The 12,224-nt window shown below is 48.9% G+C and overlaps 1 protein-coding gene across 4 annotated transcripts in view; it reads right to left on the bottom strand.

Moving 5' to 3' along the window:
- Positions 1-12,224, bottom strand: part of dennd1a (DENN/MADD domain containing 1A) — a 94,572-nt gene that overhangs the window by 49,127 nt on the left and 33,221 nt on the right. For all 4 annotated transcript variants that reach the window (XM_061734629.1, XM_061734631.1, XM_061734630.1 and 1 more), the window contains exons 7-8: positions 10,774-10,854; positions 10,554-10,607 (exon numbers count right to left, since the gene is read on the bottom strand). In XM_061734629.1, coding sequence (XP_061590613.1) covers positions 10,554-10,607; positions 10,774-10,854 — 135 coding nt within the window. The remainder of the gene's footprint in view (positions 1-10,553; positions 10,608-10,773; positions 10,855-12,224) is intronic.

Genomic DNA, 12,224 nt, shown 5'->3' with positions numbered 1-12,224 from the left:
TGTTTATTTCATGTTATTTATTAGTGTTATTTGAGCCACTCACAGCTACTATCGTTGCTATAACCTCAATCATAATTGATTGAACTTTCAGTCAGGTGCCTATGAACTGTCAATTATCCATCAAACTCCACAATGATCATGTTAACATTAGATCAGATAGCTTTGTCTGGACATTTCTCTTGCAGGATGGGAGAAGACACTAAATCAATGCATCTCTATTATCGTGCGCCGTGCGGGCATGAATTCTCAGAGTTTTGCGGAGGCGGGCGGGAGCAGGATGAAGAAAACAGTCCCGCTATAGCAGGATGAAGAAAACCGTCCCGCTGTAGCAGGATGAAGAAAACAGTCCCGCTATAGCAGGATGTAGAAAACAGTCCTGCTATATCAGGATGGAGAAAACAGTCACGCTATAGCAGGATGTAGAAAACAGTCCTGCTATAGCAGGATGAAGAAAACAGTCCTGCTATATCAGGATGTAGAAAACAGTCCCGCTATAGCAGGATGAAGAAAACAGTCCTGCTATAGCAGGATGAAGAAAACAGTCCCGCTATAGCAGGATGAAGAAAACAGTCCTGCTATATCAGGATGTAGAAAACAGTCCCGCTATAGCAGGATGAAGAAAACAGTCCCGCTATAGCAGGATGAAAACAGTCCCGCTATAGCAGGATGAAGAAAACAGTCCCGCTATAGCAGGATGAAGAAAACAGTCCCGCTATAGCAGGATGAAGAAAACAGTCCCGCTATATGAGGATGTAGAAAACAGTCCCGCTATATGAGGATGAAGAAAACAGTCCCGCTGTAGCAGGATGAAGAAAACAGTCCTGCTATATCAGGATGTAGAAAACAGTCCTGCTATAGCAGGATGAAGAAAACAGTCCTGCTATAGCAGGATGAAGAAAACAGTCCCGCTGTAGCAGGATGAAGAAAACAGTCCTGCTATATCAGGATGAAGAAAACAGTCCCGCTATAGCAGGATGAAGAAAACAGTCCCGCTATAGCAGGATGAAGAAAACCGTCCTGCTATAGCAGGATGGAGAAAACAGTCCCGCTATAGCAGGATGAAGAAAACAGTCCCGCTATAGCAGGATGAAGAAAACAGTCCCGCTATAGCAGGATGAAGAAAACAGTCCCGCTATAGCAGGATGAAGAAAACAGTCCCGCTATAGCAGGATGAAAACAGTCCCGCTATAGCAGGATGAAGAAAACAGTCCCGCTATAGCAGGATGTAGAAAACAGTCCCGCTATATGAGGATGTAGAAAACAGTCCCGCTATATGAGGATGAAGAAAACAGTCCCGCTATAGCAGGATGAAGAAAACAGTCCTGCTATATCAGGATGTAGAAAACAGTCCTGCTATAGCAGGATGAAGAAAACAGTCCCGCTATAGCAGGATGAAGAAAACAGTCCCGCTATAGCAGGATGAAGAAAACAGTCCCGCTATAGCAGGATGAAGAAAACAGTCCTGCTATACACGAATCCGGCGAAACCCGGAAGTCGAGCGGCCGCCATTACTGCGGTGGCGGCTCCGCTCCTCCGCTCCAGCCCATAGACATAATACGTATATAGATCCATGCTCCGCTCCCATGGATCTATTACTCCGCTCCCTGCCAGGCTCTCTTAATGTATTTGTATCATCGGAAAACTCCTGTCCCTCCCGGTCACGTGCATTTGTTTTGATAGTGAATGAAGACAGGACGGACTTTTCTGTTTCACCAAGTGAACAGACGGAACGCAAAAAAAAGATGTTAAACTGCTGGAAAGGAACTGGAATTTACCAGGATACCTTAAACAAGGAAGCCAGGGAGCGGTATATGGAGAAAATAATGATTATTAACCGTTTGGGTTCATATGAAATCTCTACTAAAGAATGGAGCTCCGATGAGGATTTACTGCCGCAGTTCTGCACAACCCACGTCTTACTACCTTGTTTAGTGTTTGGCAGCTGCCTTGGTAAATGTTTGACTCGCCATGTGTTTCAATAAATTAGTATAATAGTACAACATACAGTACATGTTTTATATTACTCTTACTTTTCTTTTCTTTTTTTTGACTGCTATATTATGCTGAAGAGGCTCCGAGGCGTGAGCAATATTTTTGTTTTCCTCGTGAGATTATTTTTTTCTTCTGCAGCTACAAATAGAGTTGATATTTTTTCCTCAACAAACTAGTTTTATCTGAAGATTGGGGTTATGTATGTATTCTGTATCATCCGGAGCTGAGATAGTTCTGCCCTTCAATTAGAGACCTGTAATTGCGTTTTTTTTGGTCATCGGACGCCAGGCGATCAATAAAATATTCTTGGATACCTAAAATTAAACAAAACATAAACAGGTAATATTTAATTGTGCAGACGTGCCTCGTAAGGAGAGGAGGTGGAGAGAGCTATATTAAAGTGTTTAATCATACACTCCCTTATCTCCCTATTCCTCTATTCTTTCCTGCTTATCGCTCAAACAAATCATTATTTATAAATTAACATCAGCATTTATTTAAGATACCTTCATTATTTATGGAAGGCCACTGTCTAACATCATCAATCCAGCTATAATGATGCTGTAGAGCGTCAGGTTACAATAACAGCGCTGCGGTGGCAGATTGACACCTGCCACCGCAGCGATGGCGCCGCCGCAAGATGGCGGCACACACAAACCGGTCGCCGGATTCGTGTATAGCAGGATGAATAAAACAGTCCTGCTATAGCAGGATGTAGAAAACAGTCCCGCTATAGCAGGATGAAGAAAACAATACTGCTATATCAGGATGTAGAAAACAGTCCTACTATAGCAGGATGAAGAAAACAGTCCCGCTATAGCAGGATGAAGAAAACAGTCCTGCTATAGCAGGATGAAGAAAACAGTCCCGCTATAGCAGGATGAAGAAAACAGTCCCGCTATAGCAGGATGAAGAAAACAGTCCTGCTATAGCAGGATGAAAAAAACAGTCCCGCTATAGCAGGATGAAGAAAACAGTCCCGCTATAGCAGGATGAAGAAAACAGTCCTGCTATAGCAGGATGAAGAAAACAGCCCCGCAATATTAGGATGTAGAAAACAGTCCCGCTATAGCAGGATGAAGAAAACAGTCCCGCTATATGAGGATGTAGAAAACAGTCCCGCTATAGCAGGATGAAGAAAACAGTCCTGCTATATCAGGATGTAGAAAACAGTCCTGCTATATCAGGATGAAGAAAACAGTCCCGCTGTAGCAGGATGAATAAAACAGTCCCGCTATAGCAGGATGAAGAAAACAGTCCCGCTATAGCAGGATGAAGAAAACAGTCCTGCTATATCAGGATGAAGAAAACAGTCCCGCTGTAGCAGGATGAATAAAACAGTCCTGCTATAGCAGGATGAAGAAAACAGTCCTGCTATAGCAGGATGAAGAAAACAGTCCTGCTATAGCAGGATGAAGAAAACAGTCCCGCTATAGCAGGATGAAGAAAACAGTCCCGCTATATCAGGATGTAGAAAACAGTCCTGCTATATCAGGATGTAGAAAACAGTCCTGCTATATCAGGATGTAGAAAACAGTCCTGCTATAGCAGGATGTAGAAAACAGTCCTGCTATATCAGGATGTAGAAAACAGTCCTGCTATATCAGGATGTAGAAAACAGTCCCGCTATAGCAGGATGAAGAAAACAGTCCTGCTATATCAGGATGTAGAAAACAGTCCTGCTATATCAGGATGTAGAAAACAGTCCTGCTATATCAGGATGAAGAAAACAGTCCTGCTATAGCAGGATGAAGAAAACAGTCCTGCTATATCAGGATGTAGAAAACAGTCCTGCTATATCAGGATGAAGAAAACAGTCCTGCTATAGCAGGATGAAGAAAACAGTCCTGCTATATCAGGATGTAGAAAACAGTCCTGCTATATCAGGATGAAGAAAACAGTCCTGCTATATCAGGATGTAGAAAACAGTCCCGCTATAGCAGGATGTAGAAAACAGTCCCGCTATAGCAGGATGAATAAAACAGTCCTGCTATATCAGGATGTAGAAAACAGTCCTGCTATATCAGGATGAAGAAAACAGTCCTGCTATAGCAGGATGTAGAAAACAGTCCTGCTATATCAGGATGTAGAAAACAGTCCTGCTATATCAGGATGTAGAAAACAGTCCTGCTAGAGCAGGATGAAGAAAACAGTCCTGCTATATCAGGATGAAGAAAACAGTCCTGCTATAGCAGGCCCCTCCTTGAACCGCCACCTTACTGTGGTGGAGGGGTTTGTGTGCCCGAGTGATCCTAGGAGCTATGTTGTCGGGGGCACTTTCGCCCCTGGTAGGGTCTCCCATGGCAAACAGGTCCTGGGTGACGGGCCAGACTAAGAGCGGTTCACAAGCTTGTTATGAAGACGAATAAAACAAGGACCGCTACGTCGCCCGGATCGGCGTCACCGGGGCCCCGCCCTGGAGCCAGGCCTGGGGTTGGGGCTCGATGGCGAGCGCCTGGTGGCCGGGTCTTTGCCCGTGGGACCCGGCCGGGCTCAGCCCGAAACGGCGACGCGGGTCCGCCTTCCAGTAGGCCCACCACCCGCAGGAAGGACCATGGCAGGCCGGTGCATTGTGGGTTGGGTAGCAGTCGTGGCGGGGTGCCTCGACGACCCAATCCCTGGACATCAACCCTCACAGTGGGGACATGGAATGTCACCTCGCTGGGGGGGAAGGAGCCGGAGCTTGTGCGTGAGGTTGAGAGATACCGGCTAGAGATAGTCGGGCTCACCTCCACACATAGCTTGGGCTCTGGAACCCAGCTCCTTGAAGGGGGCTGGACCCTCCACTACTCTGGAGTTGCCCAGGGTGAGAGGCGGCGGGCTGGTGTGGGCTTGGTTATAGCCCCCCAGCTCAGCCGCCATGTGTTGGAGTTCACCCCGGTGAACGAGAGGGTCGCTTCCCTGCGCCTTCGGGTCGGGGATAGGTCTCTCACTGTTGTTTGTGCCTACGGGCCGAACAGCAGTGGGGAGTACCCGGCCTTCTTGGAGTCCCTGGGAGGAGTACTTGATAGTGCTCCAACTGGGGACTCCATTGTTCTACTGGGGGACTTCAACGCTCACGTGGGCAATGACAGTGATACCTGGAGAGGCGTGATTGGGAGGAACGGCCTCCCCGATCTGAACCCGAGTGGTGTTTTGTTGTTGGACTTCTGTGCGAGTCACAGTTTGTCCATCACGAACACCATGTTCAAGCATAAGGGTGTCCATCAGTGCACGTGGCACCAGGACACCCTAGGCCGGAGGTCAATGATCGACTTTGTTGTCGTTTCATCTGACCTTCGGCCGCATGTCTTGGACACTCGGGTGAAGAGAGGGGCTGAGCTGTCAACTGATCACCACCTGGTGGTGAGTTGGGTGCGCTGGCGGAGGAGGAGGTTGGACAGACCGGGCAGACCCAAACGGATTGTGAGGGTCTGTTGGGAACGTCTGGCTGAGCCCTCTGTCAGGGACATCTTCAACTCCCACCTCCGGGAGAGCTTCTCTCAGATCCCGGGGGAGGCGGGGGACATTGAGTCCGAGTGGACCATGTTCTCTGCCTCCATTGTCGACGCGGCGGCTCGAAGTTGTGGACGCAAGGTCTCCGGTGCCTGTCGGGGCGGCAATCCTAGAACCCGGTGGTGGACACCGGAAGTACAGGATGCCGTCAGACTGAAGAAGGAGTCCTACCGGGCTATGTTGGCCGGTGGGACTCCTGACGCAGTAGATAGGTACCGGCAGGCCAAGCGGGCCGCGGCTCGGGCAGTCTTGGAGGCAAAAACTCGGGTCTGGGAGGAGTTCGGGGAGGCCATGGAGGAGGACTTTCGGTCGGCCTCGAGGAAATTCTGGAGGACCGTTCTGCGCCTCAGAAGGGGGAAGCAGTACTCTGCCGGCACCATTTATGGTGCTGGTGGGGAGCTGTTGACCTCGACTGGGGACATTGTCGGACGGTGGAAGGAATACTTTGAGGATCTCCTTAACCCGACTGACATGCCTTCCACTGAGGAAGCAGAGGGTTGGGGCTCGGAGGCGTGCTCATCCATCACCCAAGCCGAGGTCACCGAGGTGGTTCGTAAGCTCCTCGGTGGCCGGGCACCGGGGGTGGATGAGATTCGCCCTGAGTACCTCAAGTCTCTGGATGTCGTAGGGCTGTCTTGGCTGACACGCCTGTGCGACATTGCATGGAGGAAGGGGACAGTACCGCTGGGGTGGCAAACCGGGGTGGTGGTCCCTCTGTTTAAAAAGGGGGACCGGAGAGTGTGTTCCAACTACAGGGGGATCACACTTCTCAGCCTCCCGGGGAAAGTCTACGCCAGGGTACTGGAGAGGAGATTACGGCCGATAGTCGAACCTCGGATTCAGGAGGAACAATGCGGTTTTCGTCCCGGTCGTGGAACACTGGACCAGCTCTATACCCTCCGCAGGGTGCTCGAGGGTTCATGGGAATTTGCCCAACCAGTCTACATGTGCTTTGTGGATCTGGAGAAGGCATTTGACCGTGTCCCTCGTGCCATTCTGTGGGGGGTGCTGAGTGAGTATGGAGTCCGGGGCCCTCTACTAAGGGCTGTCCGGTCTCTGTATGATCGAAGCAGGAGTCTGGTTCGCATTGCCGGCAGTAAGTCAGACTTGTTCCCGGTGCATGTTGGACTCCGGCAGGGCTGCCCTTTGTCACCGGTCCTGTTCATAATTTTTATGGACAGGATTTCTAGGCGCAGCCAGGGGCCGGAGGGGATACGGTTTGGGAACCTCAGGATTTCATCTCTGCTTTTTGCAGATGATGTTGTCCTGTTGGCTTCATCAGACCGGGACCTCCAGCATGTGCTGGGGCGGTTTGCGGCCGAGTGCGACGCGGCAGGGATGAGAATCAGCACCTCCAAGACCGAGGCCATGGTTCTCGACCGGAAAAGGGTGGCATGCCTTCTCCGGGTGGGTGGAGACGTCCTGCCTCAGGTGGAGGAGTTCAAGTATCTCGGGATCTTGTTCACGAGTGAGGGAACAATGGAGCGTGAGATTGACAGGCGGATCGGTGCAGCGTCCGCAGTAATGCGGTCGATGTACTGGACCGTCGTGGTAAAGAGGGAGCTGAGTCGAAAGGCGAAGCTCTCGATTTACCGGTCAATCTACGCCCCTACCCTCACCTATGGTCATGAACTTTGGGTAGTGACCGAAAGGACAAGATCGCGGATACAAGCGGCCGAGATGAGTTTCCTCCGCAGGGTGGCTGGACGCTCCCTTAGAGATAGGGTGAGGAGTTCGGTCACCCGGGAGGAGCTCGGAGTCGAGCCGCTACTCCTCCACATTGAGAGGAGTCAGCTGAGGTGGCTTGGGCATCTGTACCGGATGCCTCCTGGACGCCTCCCTAGGGAGGTGTTCCAGGCATGTCCCACCGGGAGGAGACCCCGGGGAAGACCCAGGACACGCTGGAGAGACTATGTCTCTCGGCTGGCCTGGGAACGCCTCGGACTCCCCCCGGAAGAGCTGGAGGAAGTGTCTGGGGTGAGGGAAGTCTGGGCATCCCTGCTGAGGCTGCTGCCCCCGCGACCCGGTAACGGATAAAGCGGGAGAAGATGAGTGAGTGAGTGAGTGAGTGAAAACAGTCCTGCTATATCAGGATGTAGAAAACGGTCCTGCTAGAGCAGGATGAAGAAAACAGTCCTGCTATATCAGGATGAAGAAAACAGTCCTGCTATAGCAGGATGTAGAAAACAGTCCTGCTATAGCAGGATGTAGAAAACAGTCCTGCTATATCAGGATGTAGAAAACAGTCCTGCTATATCAGGATGTAGAAAACAGTCCTGCTATAGCAGGATGAAGAAAACAGTCCTGCTATAGCAGGATGAAGAAAACAGTCCTGCTATATCAGGATGTAGAAAACAGTCCTGCTATAGCAGGATGAAGAAAACAGTCCTGCTATAGCAGGATGAAGAAAACAGTCCTGCTATATCAGGGCTCTACTGCCATCTTTCTGGTGTTTATTATCATATGCCACATAATTAAAGCAACCTCATACTAAATTTTTTTTAAATTACTAATTATCCGATCAGGCGACTAATCGTTTCAATAGTCGGTGACTAGTCGACTATTAAAATAGTCCTTAGTTGCAGCCCTACTCCGGAGTACCTTTAAGCCCATAGTGTTCCGCAGTACCTGCACGGAGCACCTCGCTCTCAGGCTGCATGACTTTGTGTGGTTCCTTGAGTTCCCAAATGTGGAGCAGGAGGCGTGCCCCTTCGGTTATCAGAGCCCGTCTCATGAAACCAGCTCAATAGGGGCTGTTGGACCAGAAAACCTTTAATGTGGGATTCACACTGAAAGCGTCACGGGCGTCCAGCTGCCATTCATTTTCTATGAAAGCGCGTGAAAGTCGGGAGACGTCGGAGGCGCCGGGAGCAGCGCGTCCAAAGCAGCGCGTCCAGAGCAGGGCGTCCAGAGCAGGGCGTCCAAAGCAGCGCGTCCAGAGCAGCGCGTCCAGAGCATCAATTTGAAGTTGAAAAATCTCAACTTTATGCAAATGAGCAGCGGCGACGCCGAGGCAGCGTCCAATCACAGATTCCCAAAGCGAGAAGCCTCAATGCAGATTGTACTTTCATGTTCACACAAACGTACACTCATTCACATGCACACATGAGCAGAGCTGTGCACTAACAAACTTATTCTATCAGGAATTAATATATTTCATCCAGCAAACTGACATTTTTGCAGATTTGACTGCCGTTTTTACCTGAACTGCTCAGGTGAAACACGTATCTGATGGTTGAGGAGCTGGATGGTCCCAACGATTTTATTTGCTACATTGATCCAACGCAAAAAAATTAAAAAACTTGCTTATTAATCACAAAACACAGTTTAAACATCATGACCTAATCCGCTCCAACCAGGTGTGTCAGTGTTCACCGCAGACAGACTGCAGCTTCACCGGGACCAACGATCTGATGTAGGGCTGTGCGATTAATCGATTTTAAATCTAAATCGGATTTATTAATCACAATCGATGTTAAAAAAAGGAAAATCGATTTTCCTTTTTTGCAGCTGGCTGCAAAAAAGGAAATTGGACAAAGCTTGTCTAGTCATCTTTGTTTGATCAAGAAAATGGTAAATGTTGTCACTTTACTAAACTCAAGGAGGATTTACAGTATGTTTCAATTGCACTTCATTCCCAATAGGGATATTTGTTTGCTATTTTTCTTTAAAAATAAAGATAACATATTTGAAACAATTTATTCCATTGTCTTTTGTAGTTTTACCAAAAAAATCGAAATCGAAAATCGGGTTTTCAGAGAAAAAAAATCAGGATTTTATTTTTGTCCAAAATCGCCCAGCCCTAATCTGATGGTCGAAGAAGAAAGAGTGACAACAACGACCCATAACTATTTTCTTCTCTGGTAAAAACTCCTGCACCGCGGCTTTAGGAGAAAAAGCCACTACAGAGTCGGGATGCAGCGGCTTCAAGAGCAGTGGAATACGTGCGAGGCGGTGCTGATCTCTGCAATTTGAAGCCTTCTATAATAATTGTAAAAAGAATTTCACTTATCACGGGTTCTTTTTGGAATGTAACCCCCGCGAGAAACCAGGGATTACTGTAATGACAATATCTCCACGTTGTGAAACTCTCCTTCTCTTCGCTCACGACCGTCATGTTTTTGAAAGCACACACACTACGTTTCCTCCGGTCTCCATGTGGGGGAAAAAAGCTACGGTAAGCACGGTAATTGCGTTACTGAATTTAAAAAGTAATGCGTTAGAGTATTAGTTACCGCCAAAACTAACGGCATTACTGTAACACGTTACTAAATAACGCTTTAGTCCCAACACTGGATATATGTAGACTATATACACTGTTCCCTCCAGTTCTGCAGCGCAGCTTGAAGCTCCGCCCACTACAGACCCCGCCCACTGCAGGCCCCGCCCACTGCAGGCCCCGCCCACTGCAGGCGTCGACAGACTTTAGTGTGAATCCACCAAGCAGCACGATGCAGGCGTCAGGAGATTTTTGACGCATTCAGTGTGAATCCAGCGTTGGACTCTGGTCAGGACTGGCTCGTCCAACCCGGAACCATCTCTCCAGTCATGCAGCTGGAGGGCGGGACTGCTGGCATGCTTCCCATGATGCACTGAACTCTTTCACGATTACTGATACTTGGTCTTACTGCAAATACCCTCTGACTGGTGTGTGTGTGTGTGTGTGTGTGTGTGTGTGTGTGTGTGTGTGTGTGTGTGTGTGTGTGTGTGTGTGTCCAGCCCTCAAACTCCTCGTCAACATCTCAATATGAAACAGTTGCAGTTAATTACAAAGGTATTTCTGAGGGTCTGAACATTAGCAGCTTATTTAACACATGCACAAACTCATTAACCGTGTACACCGTGTTATCTGGATGACCAAATTCTTTGTGAGAGATGTCCGCCACCCTCCGGGACGTCACCCAGCATCCCGGGTCTGCTTGAAGACAAACAGGAGGTGGCCTTCACGATGCAGTAAACAACACGTGAGCAGCTCTCTGCAGCCAGAACAGACCTTTGAGGTTTGACTGGGATGACTTCCAGCATTCCTAACTAGGGAGACTTCCTGACTTTCTAATAACACTCACATTTTCAGGGATGCTGGGAAGTTCCCTCGTGCCAGGCACAGTGAAGAAAGAATGCTGGAGAGAAGAGACAAGACAACAGAGGGGCTGTGTCACAACATGGCAGAGAGGAGTCAAACGCCTCCACGTGTTTTACCTCCATCTATCCGTCACATGGCGATGCTGCATCAGAAAAATAAGTACTGTGTGTGTGTGTGTGGAGGTTGCCGCTAAACTGACTCACCACGCCGAGGTGAACCGGGACTCCGGGCTCAGGAATGGGGAGTGTGAGAAGCGACACCAGGAGCTCCTGTAACTGGCTTTCCTGAAACATCAAGAGCATTTAAGGTGGGTTAGGAAGGGGCTGCTGCAGCCACCCAGACATTTACACACGTCTACAAACACACAGCAACTTTGGCTCAAGGTCTGCCAGTAAAGTTGAGGACACGTCTCCTGTTGCAGGTCCGTTAGGGTTCCAAGTCTGGCTTTAATTTGCAAAATGTCAGAATTGAATTTGGATCAAAGTCAGGAGTTTCTATAAACTCAGTGAACTGCAGCCTCGAACAGCAGGAACTAGTCCAGATGATGGCATTTAGGCTTCAGAGGCTTTTGACAGGTGAACTGAAGGAATCCGAGATAAAAGGAGGCTCATCTGTGGACGTACTGACGCTCATCTGTGGACGTACTGACGCTCACCTGTGGACGTACTGACGCTCACCTGTGGACGTACTGACGCTCACCTCCAGACACTAATGGCGCTTTTACACTAGTAGCTATTCAGCGCGACTCGACTCGTCACGCCTCCACTTTCACACCCAGATGAGAAGTAGGAGGTTGGAGAGAAGCTGCTGTGACGTATTTGATTGTGTGATCTAAACGAAGACAGTAAAGATGTAGAACCTGGAGGAGATGATAGATGTGCTGCTGGGTCTGTGGCTTGTGTTCCATATCAAGTTAAAAATGAGAGAGAGAGAAGCTTCAAGCAGCAAAGCTTTTTAATTTTTGTTTGTTTGTCTGGGCGCTGCTGAGAAATCAGCTGGAGCCGTGAGCAGCTATGAAGAGACAGAGCTCCTGGTAGATCTGGTCGTTCCTTATCGCCCGTCTAGATCCCTTTTTAATTCTCTCCTCAGCACCAGGTTTATGAACACCTGCACCTCAGACGTGGATCATGAAACAGACTTTTGCTGCCATAGCCTGTTGACTAAAATCACTGCGAGTCGTTCTCGCGCTGATTTCCTCCTCCTGACTCAGACGTCTGACTCCAACCCCCCTGTTTTGGGAGAAACTCACTTTAGGCTCAGGAGCGGTCAGCTGTGCAAAAGTGAATCAGACACACACTCGCTTTTGCTATAAGATATGAATACATTTATTAGAAAGCAGTGCACACAAAAAGATTCACACACAATTGCCCTTTCGCTAGGATAACTCTGTGTCAAGTTATCCCCCGCAAATGACAAAGCAACAGACAATTACATAGGGGCTAGACGATGTACCTCTTACCTTAACACAGAAGGACTGGAGAGCCGGAACAGTCCAGGCAGAGTAGCCATCAACCCGCTGGGCGTCGTGCACCAGACCCGCAGCTGACTCTGAATGGAACTTCCGGCTTTCTCGTCTTTATACCTTTCACTCAAGCCTGCCCGCAAGCTCTCACAATAAGCCCCCGGTTCACACGGGAGAAAAGATCCCATGTGA

The sequence above is a fragment of the Cololabis saira genome, chromosome 11 (assembly GCF_033807715.1).
Source record: "Cololabis saira isolate AMF1-May2022 chromosome 11, fColSai1.1, whole genome shotgun sequence".
Lineage (NCBI taxonomy): Eukaryota > Metazoa > Chordata > Actinopteri > Beloniformes > Belonidae > Cololabis > Cololabis saira.
This window is presented reverse-complemented; position numbering and strand designations above follow the sequence as displayed.